Genomic DNA, 24,067 nt, shown 5'->3' on the forward strand with positions numbered 1-24,067 from the left:
GAATGTACAGCTGCAGCTGCACACGGCTGGAGAGAACATTATTCAGAGTGGAATCACAAAACTGAAGTTCTAAAAAGATGCAGTAAAGTTAAAAGGCCAGAAAGTTGTGAAAAACATATAAGTGACTTTACCACAGCCATTTCTCATCTCTCATCCATGTGCACATTATCTATTTCTTCAACAGAGAAGCAGTAAGACTACTATATTTCTCTGTTGGTTCTTCAAGACACACAACTGTACATGTCACTATTTAATTATTACTAGAAACTTGGTACGTTAGATTCAAGAACCTTTTAAGTATAACTTAGAGAGCCCAAGAAATTAAAAGAACCAGTAACTCCCTATTACAACATTTCTTCATCAATGCTGAGAGGTAGGGAACACAGCTATACTCTCCACACCATCTAAAACTACCTGAAAACTGTATTTATCTTGTCAAAAAATGTTACATTAGGGTCATTAATAAGGCCCAAGCTCCTCCCCAGAATTTCCCTGTTTGTACTTTTAGGAACAGAGTGTACTTCTGACTGGATACAGTTTTGCATCCTGCTTTATTTCTACCTAAATATAACAGTTCCAATCCTTGTCTAGAAGTGAATTAAAAAACAAACAAACACCCAACAAACAAACAAGTAAATAAGAATACTCAAACCTAACTTGTTAGACAAATTGTATTATCCAAAAATGTGTGTTTGCAGTACCTTAGGAGGATTGAACGGATATGTTTCTGGGATTTTTATCTCTAGCTGATACCTTCCACCTGAAAAAGACAAGAACAAGTTGGAAATTATACCAAAAGAACATTACTCAAACTTAAGACTTTCATGACACTAAAGCTTACACTTCTAAATGAGAAATTTTCAAGTAATTCAAACTTATCCAGCAGTATTAGTTAGGAGATACATTTAGATTTCATATGTTTCATAAATAAATACATATAAAGTCAGAAAAGCTGTGTTTGCTTATGCAAATCAGTAGCTGTACTTCTTAGGTATATTTAATATGTACATTCTCATTCCCAATCTTATCACTGCCATGCTTTATTTTAATAAAATATACCAAAATATGAACCAAATGTCTCCTAAACAGATGAAAAAAGAGACCACAGGAATATTCAGGCTGAACATGGGATATTACATTATTTTGACTCTTTTCTAACACCTCATGACAAATTTTCTTCAAATTACACAATTGAAATTACCTGTATTTAATTTTAAACTTTCTGGAATTCAAATACATTCAAATAACTCTTCCAGAAAAGCTCCCACACTTTGGGAAAAAAAATAATAAAGGAGGTACCAGTATTTGACTTTTATTATGTTCTACATTACCACCTGAAGGAGTTACTTCTGTTTCAATTCTGCAAACACTTTGACACACCAGTACCATTAATATAATATGATGGGCCAGAGCATACAATAAAGGATAATAAGAGCTTGGAAGACAGAATCCCCTCCTACTGCCCAGTTTTAAACACTTCTCAGTTTTATCTCTGTCACAGTATCATTCCCTATCCCATTTCCATTATAGTTCTGTTAACATTCAGGTTCACTACCAATACTTATGTCTTCTGGAGCAATCCCTAACTATCTCTGCCTGCCCAGTGAAGGCCATTTGCCAGGCAGCAGTTCAATGACAAAAAGAACAGGGTACAAAAAAAAACCCATACACACCAAATTGGACATTTAGTTTTCACAAATACTGAAAGCATTTATCCTAATTTGCAATTTTTTCTTCAGCCTGCTGCTCCTCTTTCAGAAACCATTTCCCTCTGTCAGTATAATGTTTTAAAATTTATACAATTTCTTGAATTAAAGCTAAAGCATTTGCAATCTATTTTCCTTGAGATTTCCAGAGTGATTTATTCTGCAAATCAAGCAATGCAAAACCAGCTCTCAAGTAGTGACAATATGGGCAGCAAGATACCTGGGGGAAAAAAGCTTCAAAGTTCTCCTCCCAGCATTTACAGTATTCGGCATCTTTTTATCTGTGCCAAAAAACACATTAGTAGCTCCTAACAGCTCTCACTTTTAAAATGCATTTCAGTCAAATACACTCCACCTGAAACTCGTTAGTATCAGCTTGATATTTTCCACTTGTCTACAGATGTTCTTTTTCTCACTTAACACTAAAGTAACTTGAGAAGTTTTAACAGAAAATACTATATAAGAAAGGACAGTAAATCCAAAATCATAACAGTAATATCTACATTGATTGCTTGTCTGCTTACAGGACAGCACAGGAGAAACAGTTTTGAAGACACATACATCAAAAGGAGACATTAAGGAAGTATGGTTTTCCTTTTCTTTAAATTGAAGCATAATTCAGCAGCAACTATTTTTTAAGGGAAAGAAATAGCTACACTCTGTCTGGATTACAAAAATTCATCAGTCCTTCTATGATTTTGCTGCCACATCATTTTGTAAGGTAATATGAAAGCTATCCTCAGGTATTACCGTTTTTTCTGCACACCACAAACTATTACAGTCTTCTGCCTAACAGGGTATTCAGCCACCAGTATTTTTCACCAGAGACTGATGAGCTGGTAATATTATTTATATAGTATTGTTTTGCACCAAACTTTCTAATTAAAAATACAGGCTTAAAGACATAACCTCAACAAATCTGTAATTTTTTTCATACTAGTAACAAATGACTAATAAACTCACTTCTGCTTTTTTCTTTTTTAAGAGTATGCATACGTATGGATTTTTTGGTGGCTACTTAATGCTTGAAATAGAATTAAACAGTAATGGCGTAATATTCCTTCTGTAGTGCTACTGAAACAGGTCTCACAAGAGTTAAAGCAATTTTTAGCTATTTCCCTTGAAGAAATACCCTATTATAAATTTTGCAGTTCCTGTGGCTCACATGTAAGCTTAGCCTGAAATTAATACAAATATTACACAGACTTTAAAATAAAACAACCCCCAAAAAATCAAAACCCACAAAACCCCAACCTATCTACAGAAAAGCTCTTGAATCAAACAAAACCCAGCAGCCATTAATCAAGTCTCTCAAAGGTCCTCTCTCCAAACACATCTTAACATGGGATGTAAACGTGTTTCAAATAAAGTTATGTCTTGTAATATTCTGATAATTGATCAATATGTGTTGACACTATTAATAGAAAAACAAAAGCTGTAAATTTTGTCAGTAAATGGCATTCTTCCTCTCAGTCATTCTTAACTAATGTTCCAACATTACCTATAAAAAATTTTGCAGCAGCAGTTTGATTTCAGATACCTCACCAACTATGGTCAACAACTGTTCTTTCACTTCACAATGGTTCTAGAATTCCCTCCTGTATGACAGGGACTGTCTGACCAGAACTACTGCATAAAACTTCTTCATAAAGCACTTCTTGCTGTGTCACTGTTCAGATTATAGATGACAAAACATCAGTCAGTAATTATGCAGCATGCATTACTGCTATAGTCATAAAATGAAGACAACACACACTGGCACGCCCTTCATAATTATGTAAGGGAATAAACGCATATAACTCTATTGCAGAAATATTAACATTCCAAAGCAAATTATTCTAATGTCAGGAAACACCAAAAATTGGGCTGGCAGTAACCATTTTACTCCTTGATGTATATGCCTTCTAGATTAAAGTAAGCTTACAATCGCATTACTCTTCCATGAGATCCCTGCAATAATCATCATAAAAAAACAGTTTAGCCCCCCCAAAAGGGGTATTTACTATATCCTCATAATTAAATGTACTCAAAGGTATGTAAGTATGCATGCATTTCACATCAACAAATTCTGCAGTAAACATATTGCTGTTTTTTACTAGCAGGATATGCTGAATATACGAGTAGACAGCACCCAGCTTTTGAAATTCGTGTCTACCTGAATCATCCAGAATCACACAGAACTCAGTTCTGCAGACAAACATTTCAATCTTTTTTTACTCTCTACATGACTTGCCATACAGTTTTTAACTTTTGTGATACATTAATCCATCTTTATTTTAAATAACTCTCAATACATTCTCAAAAAAAGGCCCATTTTATAAGGCCAAGGTAATACTGACCTGGAGGGAGTGGAAAAAATGGCAAGCTCTGACAAACCAACTCACCTCCAAGGAGGTTTAATTCTCTGTATGGAAAACAGACACCTAAACCAACACCCTTCTACCACCATTCAGATGTTTCCTAGAATCCAATTGCTTATATACGGATGTTAAGTTATTACAATATTAAGTCTTGGATTTACCAGATAAACCATACTATTGCAAAACAACAATTATACTAAAATCTAAATAGAATGATTCACTTCCAAATAGATCACCAGCATGAGTCTGTATTTTAGGTGAACAGCATAGTGCTCCTTTTAAATTGAAGTCACATTACAACCAGAATAAATTGCTTCCAGATATTATCTTCTGTCAACTATACATCAGCAGCTGATGAGATTGAGACACATTGGAGAAGGCAGGGAGAGAAGAGAACCACCATTATTTACTAGATTGCTGAGGAACTCTGGAGATGAAGTTCTGCAGGGCACCCCCACCATTACAGCTGCTCTACTTTGTTTCTTTCTTCCAGACTAACTTCTCTTCTTGCCAGCTTCTGACATCTACCCCTGCCCAATATTCTTCCATGTCAACCACTGTTAGGCTATTTCCTCATTCTTTTTCTCTCCTGGGCCCCAAAGGTAGAGGAGGGGAGACTCTCCCTGCTCTCAAGTCCAATGCTGCTGCACCAGCTTCTAGTCCAGAAAAGCAAATCACAAGGGATGTCCTCTGTTAGGGAAGATGTGACAACCAGATTGTCATTAGCAGTAACTAATGCTTTTGAGTGCATATACTTCTACAGCTACTAAAAAATTTTCAGGTATTTTCCCCACCTGATGAGAACTTATTTTTTCAAAACAATGACAAATGTCATGTATCCAATTCCAGGGGAATACTAAAGTCCCACTCATAGCTCAAAGATATAGAGCAACTAGAGCAACAGAAGAACTTGCAAAATTGTTTCATATTCCAACAAAAAATTAATTTGCTTGTAACACTCCTTGATACTTTTTTATTGAAAGTACAAATTCAAATCAAAGTAAATACCTGGCATGGAAAACTCAAGTAGAACAATGTTTTAAAGCTACCCAAAAGTTTTAAAAAAAATTTTAAATCCTTACTTATCATGAAAGAACTTTAAATAGAAGGTATGTCAGCCAGCTCCATATATATTATACACAAAGTTTACAAGTATCAGCACTATTGAGTAATTTTGTATCTCTGAAGAAGCATGCTATATTAGCCTTTCCTAAAGCTTATTTATGGAAGTTACTTTGCTTTTACCAGACTATAAGAGAAGTATAATTACTGATACCAGCTTTAATAAACTAGAAAGTCAGTAAGATATAATTTTTGAAGATAGTTAAAGATACAAAGTTCTACTACAGAGTCCCCCGCATCAGTATAAATTAAGTACTGGGACACAGGAATGCCCAAAATTAATCCCAAATTTATGTTGCAACAGCATCGCTGCTTGAGATAGGAGAAATGCAATGTTTATGAATGATCACCACTCTAGATCACATGAAATACATGTACAGTCTGAAGCTTAATACTTAACCATTTTTTAATACTTAACCAGTTTCTTAATACTTAACCATTAAGGAGCTCAAACTGTTGAGACAGTAAACAAACAACCAGAAGTCAGAATTATACCAATTAAACAGCACATCTTATATCTGTAAATTAACCTTGATATGGGATAGTCTATCCTATTGTAGAAAAATTTCTCTTCAGGCAACACAGAAGCTGAACTGAAATAGTTTTTAAACTTAAAATCTGTATTTTAAAAAAAAAAATAAGACTATTTTAGAACATGTACCTCTACGTTTTATGCTGTAATTATTTTTATAAACAAAGCATCTCAAGACACATGACTTGAAAAGTACAATGATTGCATACACAAAAACTTTACTTGCCTTCATATGGTGTGTCCGGAGGTCCTGCTATTTCTCCTCTTAATTCTGTAAAATTCTCATCTACAAGATCTACTTTAATTTGATTTTTGCTCGTCTTAAAAATAAACAGAGAAACAAAGAATCATAAGTAAGATTTGACATACAAATTTCCCCCAAAATATGCTGTTTTAAATTTTTAGAACAGAACTTTAAAGAAAGTAAACATTAAAAAATATAATAACCTAAAGTTAATAGCTATCTTCCAGTTGAATTTTTACTTCATTGAAAATAGACTACTTGTGAAGCACTGGAAACTTCAATATTATTTATACTATCACTAGAATATGCAAAGCAATTCAGCAGTATATCTAAAAATTGTGCTTCTAAGTTGACCATGACTGTGAAAATTACTATGATCTTTCAAATCAGCTATTAATTCTACATATCTAAACTATAAAATTAAACAGACCAAATTGCACATCAGCTCTTTTCATATTTAGACCAATTTATTTAAAAATAGACACATTTGTCACTTGCAATGGAACACGGAAAGACTTCCCCAAATGGAGTAGTATTTTTAACATTACAAGGATCTAAACAGAATATTGTAGCTGTGAGTTCATGTATATCTTTAATATTTAGGCATAAGATACAATTTACTTTATATGCTTGGATTTCATTGTCACCTCCTCAACATTTTCACACCCCATATCAACTTCCCTACAAAATAAAAACAGTGTACTTTGATACCAGAGAAAACATATGTTTTCCAGAAACAGATTCTCAGAAGTGTTCAGCCAGAGGTACTCATTCTATTAAATTAGCTTTCCAGGTCCAGAGAGCAGCATTAGTGAAAGTTACATAAATCTCCTAGCAAGTAACATTTATTGGGGGGCTACAAAGCAAAATCTCTATTTAGAAAGATGTACCATCAAGATTTTAGAGATAAGTAATTACAGGTTTTTCTATTCTGCTATGTCTGCATACTTGCTCACTGACTGCATTACAGATTTCCTCATTCCTGTGTTATTTTTTGCAAGAAATCTTAGCATCTTCCCAGATCTTTTAAAACTGTTCCAACTAGTTCTATATAGCTATGCTTCTTTTCACACTCAGAGTAAACCCAGTTGACTACAGCTACTAGAGAAGGGTTAAGTCATATAAAGCTGGTGGGTGCCATCAACTGGTTCTTGAATCTATCAGTGATGTGAACCATTAAGCACACAGAATTCACTGGACAACAGTTGGGAAATTACTTCCGGTTTTTTCCTGCAAGTGTTCTATAGAAACAATCAGTCCCCCCCAAAGCAAAGAGTGCTCTTCTGACTAGAGATGCTCCCAGATATCAAGAAAATTCAAAGATTAGACAAAAGTTTCACCATGTAAAAATCCTAATTCACTAAATTAATGCAGTGGTGAACTGGGAGCATTTAACATCTGTAGTTACATACATTTTTCTTTAGAACTTGAAATCCCTTCAACCTACACAAATGAGGCAGCACTTGCAGCTCTCCACAACAGCCAGGCAGTGTAAAAAATTCCCTCTCTGAATTCGAACTTGATCTTACATGATATATCTTCTTGCAAGCTTTCCAACATCCCTTTTAATTTTTTTGCTCTCATGCATCCAACTGGCAGCTTGTTCCAGCACCTCACAATTTCTAAAGGCTTTCTGAAGTACAATTAGATAAAGCTGCAATCTATTTACTCCCATTTGTGACAGTATTGTTTCCCAGCTTCAACAAGTTTTTTATACATCTATTATTTATTCCCCTTGCAAAATATATGGCATTTACACTGATCTTCCAGCCTTGATTTTACAAGCCTTTAATTTAAGCTGAAATTCTAACCTTGCCATACTGATTTTTTAAAAAAATTTTCTCTACTATGTCACATGATCATCTAATCAGCCCTGCATAAACAAATTTAGATGATGTCGCAGAATCTGTGCCACAAGCACTCTGTTGCACTCACTAAAGACATATCACAACCTAAGAAAGATGAAATCTGTTTTCTTCATAGCAGCATGACATGAGGCCCAGATCAAGTGACAAGAGTCCCAGCAAGGATTCTTGCGGAAGTTTCCGTCCTCTCCAGTGACTGCACGGTGCTTTGTTGGAGGTACTGCCCCTTTGCATGTCCTCTTCATTCCCAAAGCAGCACACTGGTTTAAATAACCAATACAGGTGAGTCACTGTAACTATCTGAGCAGTCATTGGAACCTCAGCGGAGCTTCTCCTGCTCTCCCTCTGCCAACAGCTCCTAGCAAGCTCAACCTTGACAGCAGGAGTTTCTTATTCTTTGCAAATAACTTTTCATTTAGAGGACTGTACTAATAGCAAACAGGATGAATCCCAATGATACAATCTATGGTTAATCCATGCTGCAGCTCGCTTCATTTTCTACTTAGTATTCTACTTTCTTCAGTGACCTGCACAGTCTTGCAGCAGCCTGGATATTCTCCTTTATATTCAGTTCCAGTTAGTACCACACTAGCTGCTTTTCAAAAGAAATCCTTCCCAACTCCATAAATTTGTTTAAAAGCAATCAAACACAGAGCCTGTCACTACGACTAGTTTCTTTCAAGAGTCAGTGATCCTGGTTCCCCGCTCTGAGATGACTGCTTGTACTGCTAGAGCTGTAGCTGTCTCCATGCCATTATTTGCCTTGCACAGAACCTTAAGGAAAAACAGCAGGTTATAATACACTGTTTTATTGCAGGGATTAATTTAATTTTTTATTTATGCTTAAATTCTACCATGTCCTCCATATACCAATTTAATTTTTTCTTTATATAGCTGAAGGTCCTTTTTTCATGTTACTCTGACTCTTTTCAAGGTTCAGCTCAGCTTCACTTTGACAGGTATTGCTTTATCCTTCATCCCTGGAGAAACAAAGTGATTATTAATCAAATTAAATCTGGAGTGTTTTCCTGCAATATTTCTCTTTAATGGATCATGTACAATAAAACTACTTAATTTTAGCTGTTCTAACAGAATAAATCCCTGGCCTCCACCTCTACCAACAATAGTGGTCTTTAAAAATTCTCTAACACCAATTATCGCAGAATTCATGAATCAACTTGTGATCTCACACCCCAAGATAATTTTCCAGAAGCAGCTCTACAAAGACCTCAATACACTTCCACACCAAGTCTAAAACAACACCACCTCCTATTGATACAGTAACAATTTAGTGACTAAATCACTGGGCTAGCAATTTCTGAAATATGAGCAATGCCATTACTTGCAGCATTTATTTCAAGTTTCACAGCTAAGATACAACAATACAATGCCCAAAAAGCCAACAGCAGAATCCTTTTCTAGAAATCTTCAAGTCCAACACTAGCAGAACTTTCCATTATCACACCTGAAAATTATTTTGATCAACACTGACTAAAAAATTCCAAACAAACAAGACAACACAGAAAGAAAGGAAAATAGATGCAACATACTACACAACGCATGATGCCATTCCCTCTTTTTTTCTTGATAATCTAGATGATTATGGATGGCCATTTTCCTTTCTAAATGCATCCTTTAGTTCACACTAGGGTCTAGCCAAAAGATTTGCTGTCTTTTGGACTAACTCAACTGCTAAGATACTTTCTGCACTGCTATAGTCATGCTTAAACAATTATATTCTGCCATGTAGAAAATAAACCCAAGCATAGGAGATTAAACTAGATGTATGATGCAGACAAGTTGGGGAAGATTCATACTATGCTTTTATTCACTACTAAAAGCTTTTTCTTCTCTAAAAAGAAACCCAAAGGAATCAATCCTTCATCAAGTGTCATTCTGTGAGCATCTTCCAAAGATAGGACACTCAATCACATTTATCACAGTAACAACTGATAGATAATATTTTGACTTGTCTTCACCTGCTTCCTCTTTTAAAAGAAAAATCTAGAATTATACTGTCTAGTTTTATATTTGAGTAACTTCCTTGCAAAGAACACACAATCCACTCCAGCAGAAAATTTAAAAGTAAGTTCTGCCACTGTGAAGACTTTAACACACATCCTCACTTCTACTAAAATCATTTTAGAGAGCAGCTCTGGACTCTGCAGTATTACTCTCAGCAGACAACAAGCTCTTCTGTTCTTATTCACTATAGTCTACAGGCCTTAATAATGAGGGCCTGTCCAATTTGAGGGACTGTCTGCTTTCTGCAGTAAATCCAACCTTTTTTCTGAGCCTTCCATACCATTTCCTTCTCTCTTCTTCAACCTGCCTTTAAAAACCTCTTTCATTTTTTCATGGCTTATTATCCTCTTCACTAGTCCAGTGCCTCTACTTTTAAAAATCCAAAGTTTTCCTAGATATAAAATAAACAGACAAAACCATTATATATCAACACACAAGAGCATACAAAGACAAGTTATTAAAAACTGCATTGTTCTTCTATATTTTATTTCTGACAAACAAAATACTTTTTACTATATTTACTAAAAGCAGAAGAAAATCATGTATTCAAAGTTTGATCCTGGAATAAGTCTGCTTCATAAAGATTGAAGTAGAGCAAATTGCTTTTTTTAGAAACAGGAATTACAAGTACATCAGAATTTTTCATGCCTTCTAAAAAGCCCTCCAAATTCTTCAGTTACCTTGATAAGGAGACTACCAGAGAGTCAATGTCAAGCCATCAGCATAAAAATGCCAATTTTCAGAGCAAATGATGTATGGACAGATACTGGTAGGTTGAACTAAAAATGGAAGAATGAGATGTTTCTTATTACTTTTTCTTTAATTACATGGCCAGCAGTCTTGACATGTGTTGAATTCTCTTGAGTAGAAGCAAAAAAACACAAACAAACAAACCCAAACTCCAAATAAATCCCTCACATTCCCATGTCAGCCATGGCTACCAAACATCATGAACTTAATACTGGATGATAACAACATACAAAAAAAGTTTTGACTGAAGTTTCCCTAGAACCAACCAGCTCTACTTAACTTCCCCCATGACAATATCCTCACATTAGATCTTTAATCCCTGTATAATAAATTACTCTACAGAAACATAAATGTATCAATTAGCAAGCATACTATGTTTTTTACTATTGCTGTCAAAAATTAAAAAGGAAATAATGTTTATTAGCAATATTAATAACTTCAGCATGTTATTTTAAAAAATAATAAAGTAGTAAAGAATTATTATTTGCATGTTCTAATTCTGTCTGTGTCTCCTTACATATTCAGACACCATATGCAAATTCCTATCAAGTATCTTTGGGTGTAAAGGTGGTAAACAGGATTTATAAAAAAAACCAATAGATACAAAAGCACCTTAAACAGAATTACATCTGGAATTTAAAATACAGTGTCTACTTCTGAATTACACTGTATGGGGAAAAAAACCTCCAACAACAAGAGAAAACAAACAAAACCACACAAAATCACAGAACCCCACTATTCCATATAGGAACTAATTACCTGCAGTCTGTGATTTTACTGGTCTTATAAAATTATTTTCTTCAATCTCAAGGGGAATATTGGATCAAATACTACTATTTTTTGTTAATTTACTTTGTTGTACAGAAGAAAACTCATAGAAAACTCTAGAAACAAATGTACATGTGTAAATATATATATATAAACAAATAAACAAAACTAAATCGGAAAAAACTGATATGAAAAGACACGTATATGTGATAAATGATGCATATATACATTGCACTAAAATCAGCTAAGTATTAAAATTTTGTAATCATTCAGTGTTTAAAGACTAGCTCCTTACATATTAAGAAAGAGTTTTAAGAAAGTGACAAAAATCTTAAAGAATGTGCATGCAAAAATTTCAGCAAAGATTAAGGAATAAACATGAAAAATTTCTCTGGAATCTTCTCAACCAAGGACAAAATCTGTGAAGGTTTTGTACATGCAAAATATTTTCAATCACTAATTGTTTCCCCAATCACAGAAACAAAATAAAATTACTTCTTTATCTTTCAGACATGATTTTAAGATTATTGATTCATCTATGAGGTAAATTTGCAATAACCACTTTTGAACCTACCTAGAATCTAATAAAAATGTACTTACTTCTTTATTACAGCCATATCTTACAAATGTGAAGTAGGTACTTTTGAACATCCAAACATTTTATACTGACATTATAAGGTTCAATATTTAATAAGCCAAATTAAGTAAGAAATTCTTCACCCTAGTCTGTAGCCATGCTAGCAAAATTAAACTGTTATACTATGAAGTTACCAGTGTCTTATAAACTCTCTTTATCCTCCCCCTCTCATTTTATATTCTAACACAACAGTCTTATTCTACACCAAAATCTGGCATGAACATATCTCACTAGATCTACAGAGAAAGATCACGTGACTATCCCAGTGAGATCCAGAATGTGATTTTTGCACAAGGCCGTAAGTACTCTGAGTCAACTTGTATAGAGCAAAAGATTCCAATATATCAGTAGCAGTTTATTCCATTAAGCAATTATTTAAATAAATTAAAAACAAAACCAAGTTCATTCTTATCCTATTTACCAACTCTTTGCAAACCTGTGGATAAATACTCAAAGGAATTTTGTTTTGTAATATTTATCTTGTTATTTTCTTATGCTCTTTTGGTTAGTGGAAGTTACCATTTTCACCTTAGTCCAAATGGTTCCGGTCTCCCTCCTTCACTTATATGCCAGAAAGGAAGATTCCTAATAAAGGCTCACTTTTTCAGCTGCTGTTTAAGAAGTCAATACTCGCCTCTCATCTCCCCTCTTTTCAAACTAACACTCTCCTTTCTTAACCCCCTTGCTACTCTAGAGCAGCACAGAGTAAAAAAACTGCATCCACTCAGTTCACTCTTTCACAAGAAACAGGGAAACATAAAGGCAGGAGGTATCACTCAACTAGGAAGCAAAGAGCAGTGCACTGTCCTGCAGCAAAATCGCAAATTCAACTAACAAAAAAACCCCAAACAACCAGTTTTATAATCCCACTGCTATCCTCTCAAAGAGCTACCAAAGCAAGAGGAATAGCAAATAGTTCAATACTTCCAAAACATTCCTTCAGACTCACTCCAGCTTAAAAGCCAAAATCAAGTGCATATTGTGAGCTTGTTATTATTAAGAGAAGCAGAAGTGCCACATAATTCCACAGTGCTATGAAGTACACATGCTGCACTACCTGCTGAGATCAGCAGATCATATCTGCATTCTAGAGCAAGCACCTGCTGACCTTCAAAGCACAGAGCAACAACACCAGAGTGAAACAATCCAGCGTCTGGGGCAGGGCAAGGAGGAAAACATATTAAAGAGCAGTTTTCTAGACAAGAAAGGGTCAATATCAAGAAAAGAATTTCCTTAAAATGTTCCCATGTTCTTTAAACCTATCAACAATTTCAGTTGTGGAAGTTCTACCACATTTAATTTTCTATTTCATCCCCCTGACTTAACATATATTTTCTAGGGTTACATCTGTTCTAGTAAAACTAGGTGACATTGTTTTTTGCATATTATTTGTTTCATTTACTGATCAAAATACTATGTTACTAGTAACTTGCATTTTAATGTATCTAAGGAGCTACAAGTATGAATACTGCATGAGTTCTGTATTACTTACAGGTGGTTAAACAGTCTAGAATTTTTGTATTTATCACGATTTTACTTGTTAAAATATTTTATTAAAGAATATTATCAAGAGATTAAATCTGTACCAACCTTAACATTTTTTATTACACATTTACATACAAGAACACTACTGAGGGATATTCTCTTCCTGTCAGAACACAAAATATCTCAAATATTAAAAACATTTTAATTTTGCAAGAGTTCGACCTGGAACACCACGAAAATGTATTTTTTTTTTTAATTTAAGGTACGTAAATACCCACTCTTGCTAATGTTCAGCTGTTAAAACATCGCTCTACCAGAACAAGTAAGAGACTGTACTTCCACAGCACCTTAAACCTGTCTAACAGTGACCAAGCTCCTACTTCCCTTCTGATCATAAGAATTAATGTAAAGGAGGGGGTAAGATTTTCTATAAGCATTCACACAATTGCACAGCAAACATCTGAAATAAACACATATTATCAAGACAGGTCACTCGCTTTAACCCAACCACAAACAGTGCAAGTAAGAGAAGGAGCACAAAAGCAGGAAGAAGACATGAGTCTTGGAAGAGGAATGTGACACTGCTTCCTGGAGCTGCCTTAGGACAAGTTAAAAGAGTTCTGAAACTTCAGCTCTAGTGTGTGTCTAAATGATTTCTGACAAAACCATCACTCAGTCAGGGAGACCAGAGGTGTAACTGACACGGCTCTCCTGGCATAAGCCCTAAGTGCAGTTACACAGTCAGTGCTTGTCTCACTAAGGGACAGTGTGGTTTTACTGGTAAAGCTGTGCCATGGAAGGTGTGTACATAACTGCACACACACTCTCCTGTACTGCTCTAAGGGCCCCTGCACAGGCTATGTCGAGCTATGCAAAATACTTATAGTACCTTGGACCATAAATTGTGTGCAGGAGTTACCCAAACATGATCTGATCCCACTAAGATACTCGACATCAGTGTGGGCATATTGCAAAGGACTCCTGTTCCCCTCAGGAAAGTAAGGGGCAATGCATTTTTCCTATTTTTTATGCATGGTTCTGTTTTTGGTGTAGAACTGAAATACCCTGCAGATACAGTGTACTTGAATAACCATTCTGAACCATCCTTTGGATTAGTCATTTTGTGAACATACAAAACCATTTGATGCAGACTCTACAATCAATCCTGTATATCTACTTAACAATTCTACATACAAAGGAATCACAGGATTCAGTTCATTTTAAATTGATTATATAATTCAGTCAGTCTCAGAGCTTGAAGAATTGTGAAAACAGCTCAGAACAGTTTTTCTGTACTAGCTTCCCACATGGACACCTTTATTCCAAAGTGGAAGGGCTTACCTAAACACCATGAAAGCTCTAAGAGCTTCCAGAAAGGGAGAAAACACAACACAGCTACCATGATTTCCATTCATGTACACTACCTTATTTCATCATAGCCTCCTGTACTTTAACACAGGCTAACACAGCAAAAATTCAAAGATACTTTCTCACAGTTCGCTTTCAGCTAAAAATAAAAACTGAAATATTTTCAGCTTGAGCTAAAATACCTGTTTAAATAAAATATAGACTAATGTATTTGTGGGTTTGAGTTTTTTCCTCCCTTCCTAAAACACTCTCTAGACACATTTAGAATCTGAAGGCATGTTACCTTAAACTTGACTTTTTAAAAATAACTAGATTTACAGTCTTTCATTAGTCTTTCCCAATGAACTGTTGATCACACAGGCTAATAATGAATAAAAATTTGGAAGTAATGAACTTCAATTAGTTTCCCATGTATTTTGTAACAAGGTGGACAGGACAGCCCCTATTATCAATGCAACAGAAGAACGATACTCAGGATGAATCCAGCTCTCTCAGACACTGGCATAGCCAAACTGGAGTTATATTGCAGGACTGACTTTTACAGTGTCCAATAAAGCATAACACAATGCTTCTTCTGTAGCCATTGATATTCACAGTATCTCTCTCCTGTGCAGACACTTTGAAGGATAAACAGGAGCAATCCATAACTTTAGCACAATTCTGTTGAAATATACTATATTAACAAACACAGATCTGGTACTCAAAGAAAGTTATTTTTGCTACTCACAGACATACTTTATTTATAATGCAGATACTGTTTTGTTAAATACTCAAGCATATTCAAGTGCTCCCAACTCAAATATTACAAATATTAACACTAATATAATCTCAAGGGAAAATGTTGGATAAGTCAAGAGTGCAGAATTGGACCACAATCAATTCAGAACATTCTACGATTCTGTGAAACATCCTTAGAGTATGTTTTTTAGCCATATAGAATATTATTTGCCAAAATTTCTATTTTTTGCCATAAAATAATTAATTTGATTCCTTTTCTGTATCTAAATTGCAGCAGTTTTACTTGGCTTGTCAAAGACAAAAAGATAGCCTGCATCTTAATGATAAACTTTAACCTAAAGCATTTTCTCAATTTAATAGCAGCAGAAATTATTAGTGTAAAAGTGATGAAGTGTAAGAATGACAACAGTCCTTATTAGGATTTTGAAATCCAGGAATCTAGAAACCATTTAACACATAAATAATTTAAGAACTACTCTAAGTACCTGAACTAGCTTAATGCAAAATAAGGACCACTGGACTGTTAACTAGCACTTTCTTGCAGTTTATACTTACACAAATTTACTATGACAAAATGTTAACTTTATTTAAATCTCATACTACATAAAGTGAACTAACCTTTGGACTTGTATACATCCTTCCTATTAAAGCCAAACTCCTGGAAACAAGCACAGAAGAATGAATGCAAGACTGAAATTGGTACAGGATGGCTACTTTCTAGCACTGCTTCAGGTCCATTGAGAGTTGTTATCAGAGGGTACCATCATCAGCTACAATCTATCCCTCATCCTAACAAATCCTCTCCTCTAACCTGGAACTGCTCTCCTTCCTCAGATTTTCATGATGTCAACTAAAACAACCAAATTAGTCTGACTTCAATGCAGATTTAAGTTTTTCTTTTTCTGTTTTCCACTTACTCCCAAAATCTTTATGATTCTGACAGCTGATACATAGACCACTCACTAGAAATCTGGACCCCACTGAATACATATTAACATAACAAAAGTCACCAGCTGAACAAAGGAAAAAGCAATAGATCTATCCTTCTCTGCACAAATATTCCCACTACCAATAACTGGCAAACTCATAGTCAAATGACCACTGTCATTGCATATTTTAAATCACAGATATAAGTAGTATTCCTAATACTAGTACTGATCAGCATCTACATAATAGTGATGCTAAAAGTGCACTGGTATTATATTCACAGAACTTGAGAAATAGCTATATGGTTTGGATAAAGAGGTGTTAACTGCATGTTATTCTCACATCTGAAATGATCTTTCAGAATTATTAGTTTATTTGTAGTTTTCTCACCACCTATGGACAAACTTGTTTGATGGCAAAGACCTACAGAACCATTCTCCATTATTTTCCAGTACAAACTAGAAAACATGACCAACACACCACAGACAGGATTAAGAAAATCAAAGATGCACAGTAATGGTGTTTCCCTATTCTTTTTATGCAGTTATAGGAAACTGGTCTAAACCTTTCTTGCCTAAAACTGCAGGCATGGCTAAAAACACAGCAGACCAAATTATTTTTGGTAAAGCTCAAAAGATCTCACAAACAACTACTTTAAAGTTAAAATATCTTCACATTTCAGAGAAATGAAGCTTAAAGAAGTAGTACAAATCTCATATTTGTTCTACTTTCAGGGTTCCAGACCAGAACTTGGTCAACATACAAACCCTGAAAGCCTTGCATCTACCAGAAAAACCTAGCCTCCAATTTGACAAGGAAGAGGATTCATTATTGCCACACAATGGTGAAAACTCTTAAATGAAAAAGAAAAATTTTAAAGTAGACCATTTCTATTTGTTTACAGGGGAAGGTTTTACCAGATGTGGCGACAGAGTTGGAACCCTTTTATGTTTTCTTTGACAACAGAAACAGTAATTAAAAACCACTTATACTACAGATTCTGTAATCACAAAGGTAGAGACAGCTGAGTGGCTTCTAGTCCCTACCTCCTGCTCAAAGCAGGTTCAATATGAGCAGGTTGTTCAAGAATTTGTTGAATTCTGAACAACTCCGAGGACAGAGAGTCTGCAATCTTGCTGATCACACTGCTTAAATGTTTGACTACTACCATTACAATTTTTTTCCACAGTGTCTGGTCAGAATTTCCCATGTTCTACCTTGTGTCTGCCACCTCTTACCATATTCCCATGCACTTCTGAGACAAGTCTGGCTCTTCCCAGAAGCCTCTCACTAGGTATTTATAGACAACAGGAATATGTCTCTCTCAATAATTCTCTCCACATCAAGTCTTTTACCTTCTTCACATCTTGTGCTCCAGTCCCTTAACCATCTTGACAATCTTCTGCTCAGTTCATTTGAGTATGTATCTGAACACAGAACACCACACAAGTTCTCACAAGCACAGAAGAGAAGAATCACTTCTCTCAACCTACTGACTATATTCTTGCTAATGCAACCCAGTATGTGGTTGGACTTCTTTGCCACCATCATTGTGGCGCTTGCTCTTCACTAGGTCATGAAGTTCTTTTCCTGCTAGACTACTTTGTTTCCAGTCAGTCTCCTGACTGTACTTATGGATGCATGGAGTTACTTCCTCCCAGGTGCAGGAACTGGCACCTACCTCAACTGAGATTCAAAAGGCTACTGCCAGGACGTTCATTTCTCCAGACTACTAAAATCTCGTTTTGCATAGCAGCCTCAAGCTCCAGTGTGCTAAAACCCACCTCATACACTTTTTTAATCATGGGTGCTAGATACTGAATCCACTAATGTGGAAACTTCTAATTGTAATTGTGCTTCAGTGTTAGTAGGATTCTTGATTTTCTTCCTATTTATCCTGTAGAATCAGTGTAGGTATTTAGAAGAAGGAGATGTCTTCTATTATGGTTCCTGAGTCAGCATCATATTTGTTTAAACAGTATCCATTTTATGCTGATACATGTGCTTAACTTTTGAATTGTAAGAATAGTCACACAGAAGTCAGTAGAGGTTTAGTGGGTGCAGTGGGATTGTTATCACTATTTAATCCCAGGGGGCAGCTAAATACCATGTAGCTGCTTAATCAGATGCCCCACTTCCCACATGGACTGAAAGAGAATTGGAAAAAGGTAAGACCTATGTGTCAAGATAAGATCAGTTTAATAATTTAAATAAAGCAAAACATAGTAATAATATGGGAGGTTACTAAAAGAGAGAGGAATAAAACTAGAGAAAGACTAGGGATGCCCAGTGTAATTGCTCACCACCTGTTCACCTGTCCCCAGCCAATGCCAGCAGCAATCAGCAGCTCCCAGCCAATCCCCGCAGTTTCTATACTGAGTGTGACATTCTCTGGGACGGAACATCCATTTGGCCATTTTGGGTCAGCTGTCCTGGCCATGCACCTTCATGGCTTCCTGTGCATGTACTCGCTGGCAGAGCATGGGAAACTAAAAAGTCCTTGACTTAGAGTAAGTTGTACCCAGCAACATCAGTGTGTTATCAACATTATTCTCAGACTAAATCCAAAACCCAGCCCTATACCAGCTACTAAAAAAAAATTAACTCTGTCCCAGCCAAAACCAGGACAACTGTTTGTGTGAATAAAGCCCAAGTGTGCTTAGTTGATGGAAAGGCATAAAGGTTAAAAAATGAGTAAACATAAGAACATTGAAAGTGTCATTATTACATTGATACCAGTCTCTCCTCTCAGAAGGCCTGCATATGATTAAAAAAGTGTGTGATGGGGGTTTTAGCACACCGGAGCTTCTATAGGATAAATAGGAAGAAAAACAAGAATCCTACTAACACTAAAGCACAATTACAACTAGGAGTTTCCACATTAGTGAATCCAGTATCTAGCACCCAAAACTGCCCAAATGTAAATGAACTAAAGCTATGAGGTTTTTCTGAGCCTGAAAATTAAATAGCTATGGCTTTTCCGAACAGCAAGAAATTTGCAGACATGCTACTTAGTATTTTGCTATATACTGACATAAATCACAAGACCACTACAGGCAATGATAAAAACCAACATGAGAGCTACTCACTAGGTCTTTACATGTCTAGGAAAGGTACAGCAGACTACAGTTATTCTTCCCTTCCCTTTTGCCTGCAAATCACTGAAACACATAGACTCTGAAACAAACGCTCATTTCCTTCTTGGAAATCAAGTACTTGAAGTTTTCGTTGTTAACCTACTATCTTCACTTGAATGCTGTTTTGGGTTCAAGCTAGTTAAAAATTTCAACTGCTACTTCAGATATCTGTTCATGACGATACTCATATTCCATAACTGCAGCTGAGTGAAATTTACTCTCAGCTTTACCTGGATTAACCTGCCATAAATGTCTCTTCATATTTGTAAGAGAAGAACACTTCATGGTAGATATACCAGCAATTCTCGTCTTGCTAGAAGGAAGCTATGTTCGATATCAGATTAGAGTTTTCACTGCAAAAGGTATCAATTAGTAGAAAACACCTTATAATTCCACATGATAAAAGAAAGTGGATGGCAAATTAAGCACTGAATCCTTCACTGCCAGCATAGTATAATTTCTTCAAAGTAAACACTGATGCTTTATTAAATTACAAAAACAAGTCACACGTAATGTTTAACATACCTGATCAATTACATGTCCCAGCATCAGTCTTTAAGCAACCACAAGATCTTTCAATATGTTTCTATTCATTATTAAATGCCAAGCAAGTTCTCCCTCTCATAAGATAGCTGCTTATAAAAAAAGAGCAGGTAAGGATTTGGCTACCCACTGCAGCATTCCAGTAACCTAATCTAAAGTTACACTTAATCTAAAAAAAAATACACTCACACTTAATCTAAAAATAATACTAGCCAACCTTCACTGAAACTTTTTCCTACTTAGTAAAAGAGGGATACTATTCTCCTTCCATGTCTTTATTGGTTTCTCCATCATGCTGTGGCTTCATACTTTTGTTCAAAATACATTTTGTAGCTTTAGAATTTCAGCCCATAAAACCAACAAGATAACAGATTAACGAAATGACAATTTCATTATTCATTCAGAACAAGAATAAAGTGTACGATCTGATCCCTTGCTTACACATACTTAAGCAGTCAAGTCACTACCTAGGCTAACAACTTCATCTTTGTTACAGATGCACAATGCCTCACCTGCCTTAGAACTCTAAAGCTTTCTCCATACACAAAAGTAAGAAGTTTAAAAACCATACTTTAGAGAGCACTCCTGACAAAGAAACTTTAGTTCGTTTTCTCTATTTAATTCAAATATTTAAGAGATGCAAAGTTACAGGTATCTCTCTTAAATAAACAATACCGTATTTCTTAACATAATGTCATGTTTATAACAAAACAAGAAATAAAAAAGCAAGCAGAGCAGAAGCACTTTCCCCAAGTGTAAAAATACTTTAAATACTTTTGCAAAACACTCAAGAAGTCCCAGACTCAATTTAAAAATATGGAAGATCCTTCCTCTCATATCTGTAAACCAGAGAGCGAGGTAGTGTATCATGTTTTAGTTATTTCTCATAAATTGCATTCAAGGAAATAAAAAGTGCTAAGTAATATGAAAAGTATATTTAGTCCTGAGTAGCAAGATCCTTATCCATAGCAAGGATAAACACACTTTACAGAATTCTTTCTTTTAAAATTTGGAATTTAGCACTTTCAACACATACTTCAAACGCAGAAGGAATTAACTGCCATCCAGCTGCTCCCTTTTTAAAACCTTTCTGGTTCCACAACTGCATTTCAGCATAAAGGTGAGTAGTGGAAGAAGACAGAAAACAAACATTCTATGTATTTTTCTCCCAGTGTGCCTATCCCTTTCCCAGGCATTTGTGCTCCTATTATGTCTATGAGGAAACGGGGGTGGGGGAGGACCGCTCTTCAACTAGTTCAAAGCATTAAATCAAGAATAATTTAAGAACAGATGATGTGAGCTATTTTGCCTTCAGAGTGGGACTTACAAACTTCTAAACAACAAATTTAGCATTGTCATTCACAAAAAAATACATTTCTTTTTGAAGAAAGCAGGTTTAATGATAAACTTAGTAAACAGTAAGAAAACTCCTTTTTGTTTTGTAATTTGTAGTATTTAGTTAGACCTTCATTCATCATCCCACTCCACATGTTTTCACACCCAGTGATAATGACACCATAGTTGGACTGCCCTGGAACGTACAAACATTCACAAAAAAACTTTGCTTGCAACTTTGATAACTGTTAAGTAATGCTGAAATTTTGCATTCAAGACATGGGAGTATAGTCTGTAAACAGCAATTTTATACTAATATATCAGCATGACACTTATGTAGCTCACTAATGACAGAAGAAAAAGAAATATCAAGAGTCTGCTGCAGTATGATTCTGAAATACCACTAATTGAATCTCATAAGAATTAAGACCTCTTTTTCTAGCTAGGTTTAGGCAGCTCAGAGGCTATTTTATAATATTATCCATTTCCAAAACTCTAAGTCCTGCAGACTAAACAAACAGAAACAATCAAAAATGTGCACACTGGATCCAACCTTCACAGAAAGAAAATTTACCATGGAGCTCCCCCAAAACCTATGTAAGTTAAGGGTTTTTGGTTTGGTTTTTTTTTCCCCACATATAGCAAAGAGAAAGGCTTTTCAAGCCTCTAGAAAGCACTTCCAAATAGACTTCTTTGTTTCCACAGTATCAGCTGGTTATATGGGGTATGAGGTCTACACTCTCTAGCTTTGGTATAAAGGTATCCACCTAGAAATTTCTCTTGGTCTCCATGCAATTCTGTATTTGCTGTGCAACAGCTTGGCAAAATCAGACTGGGCTCTAAAGGCAACTGTAAAACAAGGCCCTTACATTTTTCTAGGGGCTGGTTCAAACTGCATAGCAACAGTGTTGTTAGCACACAATTTAAAATTTAAAACATCAACTACTGCTACCATAAACGTGTTTCCCTTAAGCCATTAGTACCTCTGAAAAATTATCCTCTCTTTTTTTCTCTGTGAATATGTCCAGATTTCTGAAACACCGGCTTTAAGAGTTACATATTTACATTAATATTTCACAAGGATCTAACCTGCAACATCATCCCAAGTAGGACGACAATGACGACACAACCATTAAAACCTATCTGGCTGACGTCCACCAACTCAGACACAGACACAGCAAAAGCTGTATTGATGCAACCCTACAAACACTGCTATATATTCCCACAAACTGATCAGAACTTCTCTGCTGCTGCCCTGGAAGTAGTCAGCCTCTTACTGACCACCACATACCTCTGAACATACTGATCAGGAAACGAGGCAACATGACTGAAATGAATGAGGCTTTAAAAGCATCCATCTGAAGGTGAGCAAGCCTGCAGTGGGATAAAGGAAGTTCTGTATACAGGGAAGCTAAATGGGGGTTTAATAGCAACCGCTAAAAACCCCCAAACATTAAACCCGTACTCTGCAGCCTCTGGCACTAGCGAGTCAAAGGGGTCAGCTGAAGGGGATGTATGGGATCACGTACCCCCATCTCACCCTCCCCAATCCGCCTCATCCATCCCTCCCGGCGCTCCCGGTGCCGCGCGGGCGGACGCGGGAGGGCGCGTTCCGGGGGTCCCCGCGGAGGCCGGGCCGGCCCCACCCGCCCCGCCCCGTGGCCTCCGGCCTGGCGGCGCTCCCGAGCACCGACCGCCGGGAGCCCTCGCCGGGGACCGGCCCGCCCAGCCTCTTCGGGCCCTGCCGCCGCGCTTCCTGCGGCCCCCTCCTCCTCCTCCCAACGGCTGGCGGGCCCCGTCTCCCCAGGAATCGCCATTCCCCTCCCAGATGCCGTGGGACGGGCCCACCTCCAGCACGGGGAGGTGGGGCCGAGGGGGGTGCGGGGTCCCCGCGAAGGCCGGCGGGGCGCCCGCACCGTCCCCTGCTGCCCACGCTCACACGGGGGAGGGTGGCGGCGATGGCGCGCAGGGGGAGGGGGGAGAGGCTCTGACCTCTTCGCTCTTCAGCACCTCCTTGAACTCCCGCTTGATCCTCTGCACCGCGATGTTGGCCATCTCCGCAGCGGGCACCCCTCGCCCCCTCCGCGCCGGGCCCAGCGAGCTCCGCCGTCGCTCCGCTGGAGAACTCCCGGCCCTACCAAAATGGCGCCCGCGCCGAGCATGCGCGAAAGGGCCGCCGCTGCTCCTCAGGAGGGGCCGCGGGAGCGCGGCCGGAGCAGCACCGGGGCGGCGGCGGGGCCGGGGGGGCCGTGGCTGAACGCTGCCGATGGGGCGGCTGCGGCGTCAGTGCTCCGGTCCGCCTCCACCCCGCTGACCCCGAAGGAGGGGTGCTCTGCCCACCTGTGGAGGCGCAGGGGTTCGCCCCGCTGGCCGCCCACCCGCCCGTCCCGGGAGACACCTGCTCGAGCCGCTCACCCTGTCACGGGCCCGGCGGGTCCGTGGCGAGAGCGTGAGGAGGCACCCCCCTCAGGCAAAGCCCCGCCGCGGGCGGGCCCCAGGACACAGCTGAGGCCGTTGTGTCGTCA

At 37.3% G+C, this 24,067-nt stretch overlaps 1 protein-coding gene across 2 annotated transcripts in view; it reads right to left on the reverse strand.

The window, feature by feature from the left end:
• The window catches only part of UBE2K (ubiquitin conjugating enzyme E2 K), a 44,596-nt gene extending 20,794 nt beyond the window's left edge, over positions 1–23,802 (reverse strand). The window contains exons 1-3 of one of the 2 annotated variants that reach the window (XM_015624181.3): positions 23,535–23,802; positions 5,947–6,040; positions 702–760 (exon numbers count right to left, since the gene is read on the reverse strand). In XM_015624181.3, the coding sequence (XP_015479667.1) occupies positions 702–760; positions 5,947–6,040; positions 23,535–23,597 (216 nt within the window). In that variant the 5' untranslated portion in view covers positions 23,598–23,802. The remainder of the gene's footprint in view (positions 1–701; positions 761–5,946; positions 6,041–23,534) is intronic. The other variant, XM_015624182.2, reaches the window with a different exon arrangement.
• Positions 23,803–24,067: the final 265 nt, after the last annotated feature.

The sequence above is a fragment of the Parus major genome, chromosome 4, assembly GCF_001522545.3.
Source record: "Parus major isolate Abel chromosome 4, Parus_major1.1, whole genome shotgun sequence".
Lineage (NCBI taxonomy): Eukaryota > Metazoa > Chordata > Aves > Passeriformes > Paridae > Parus > Parus major.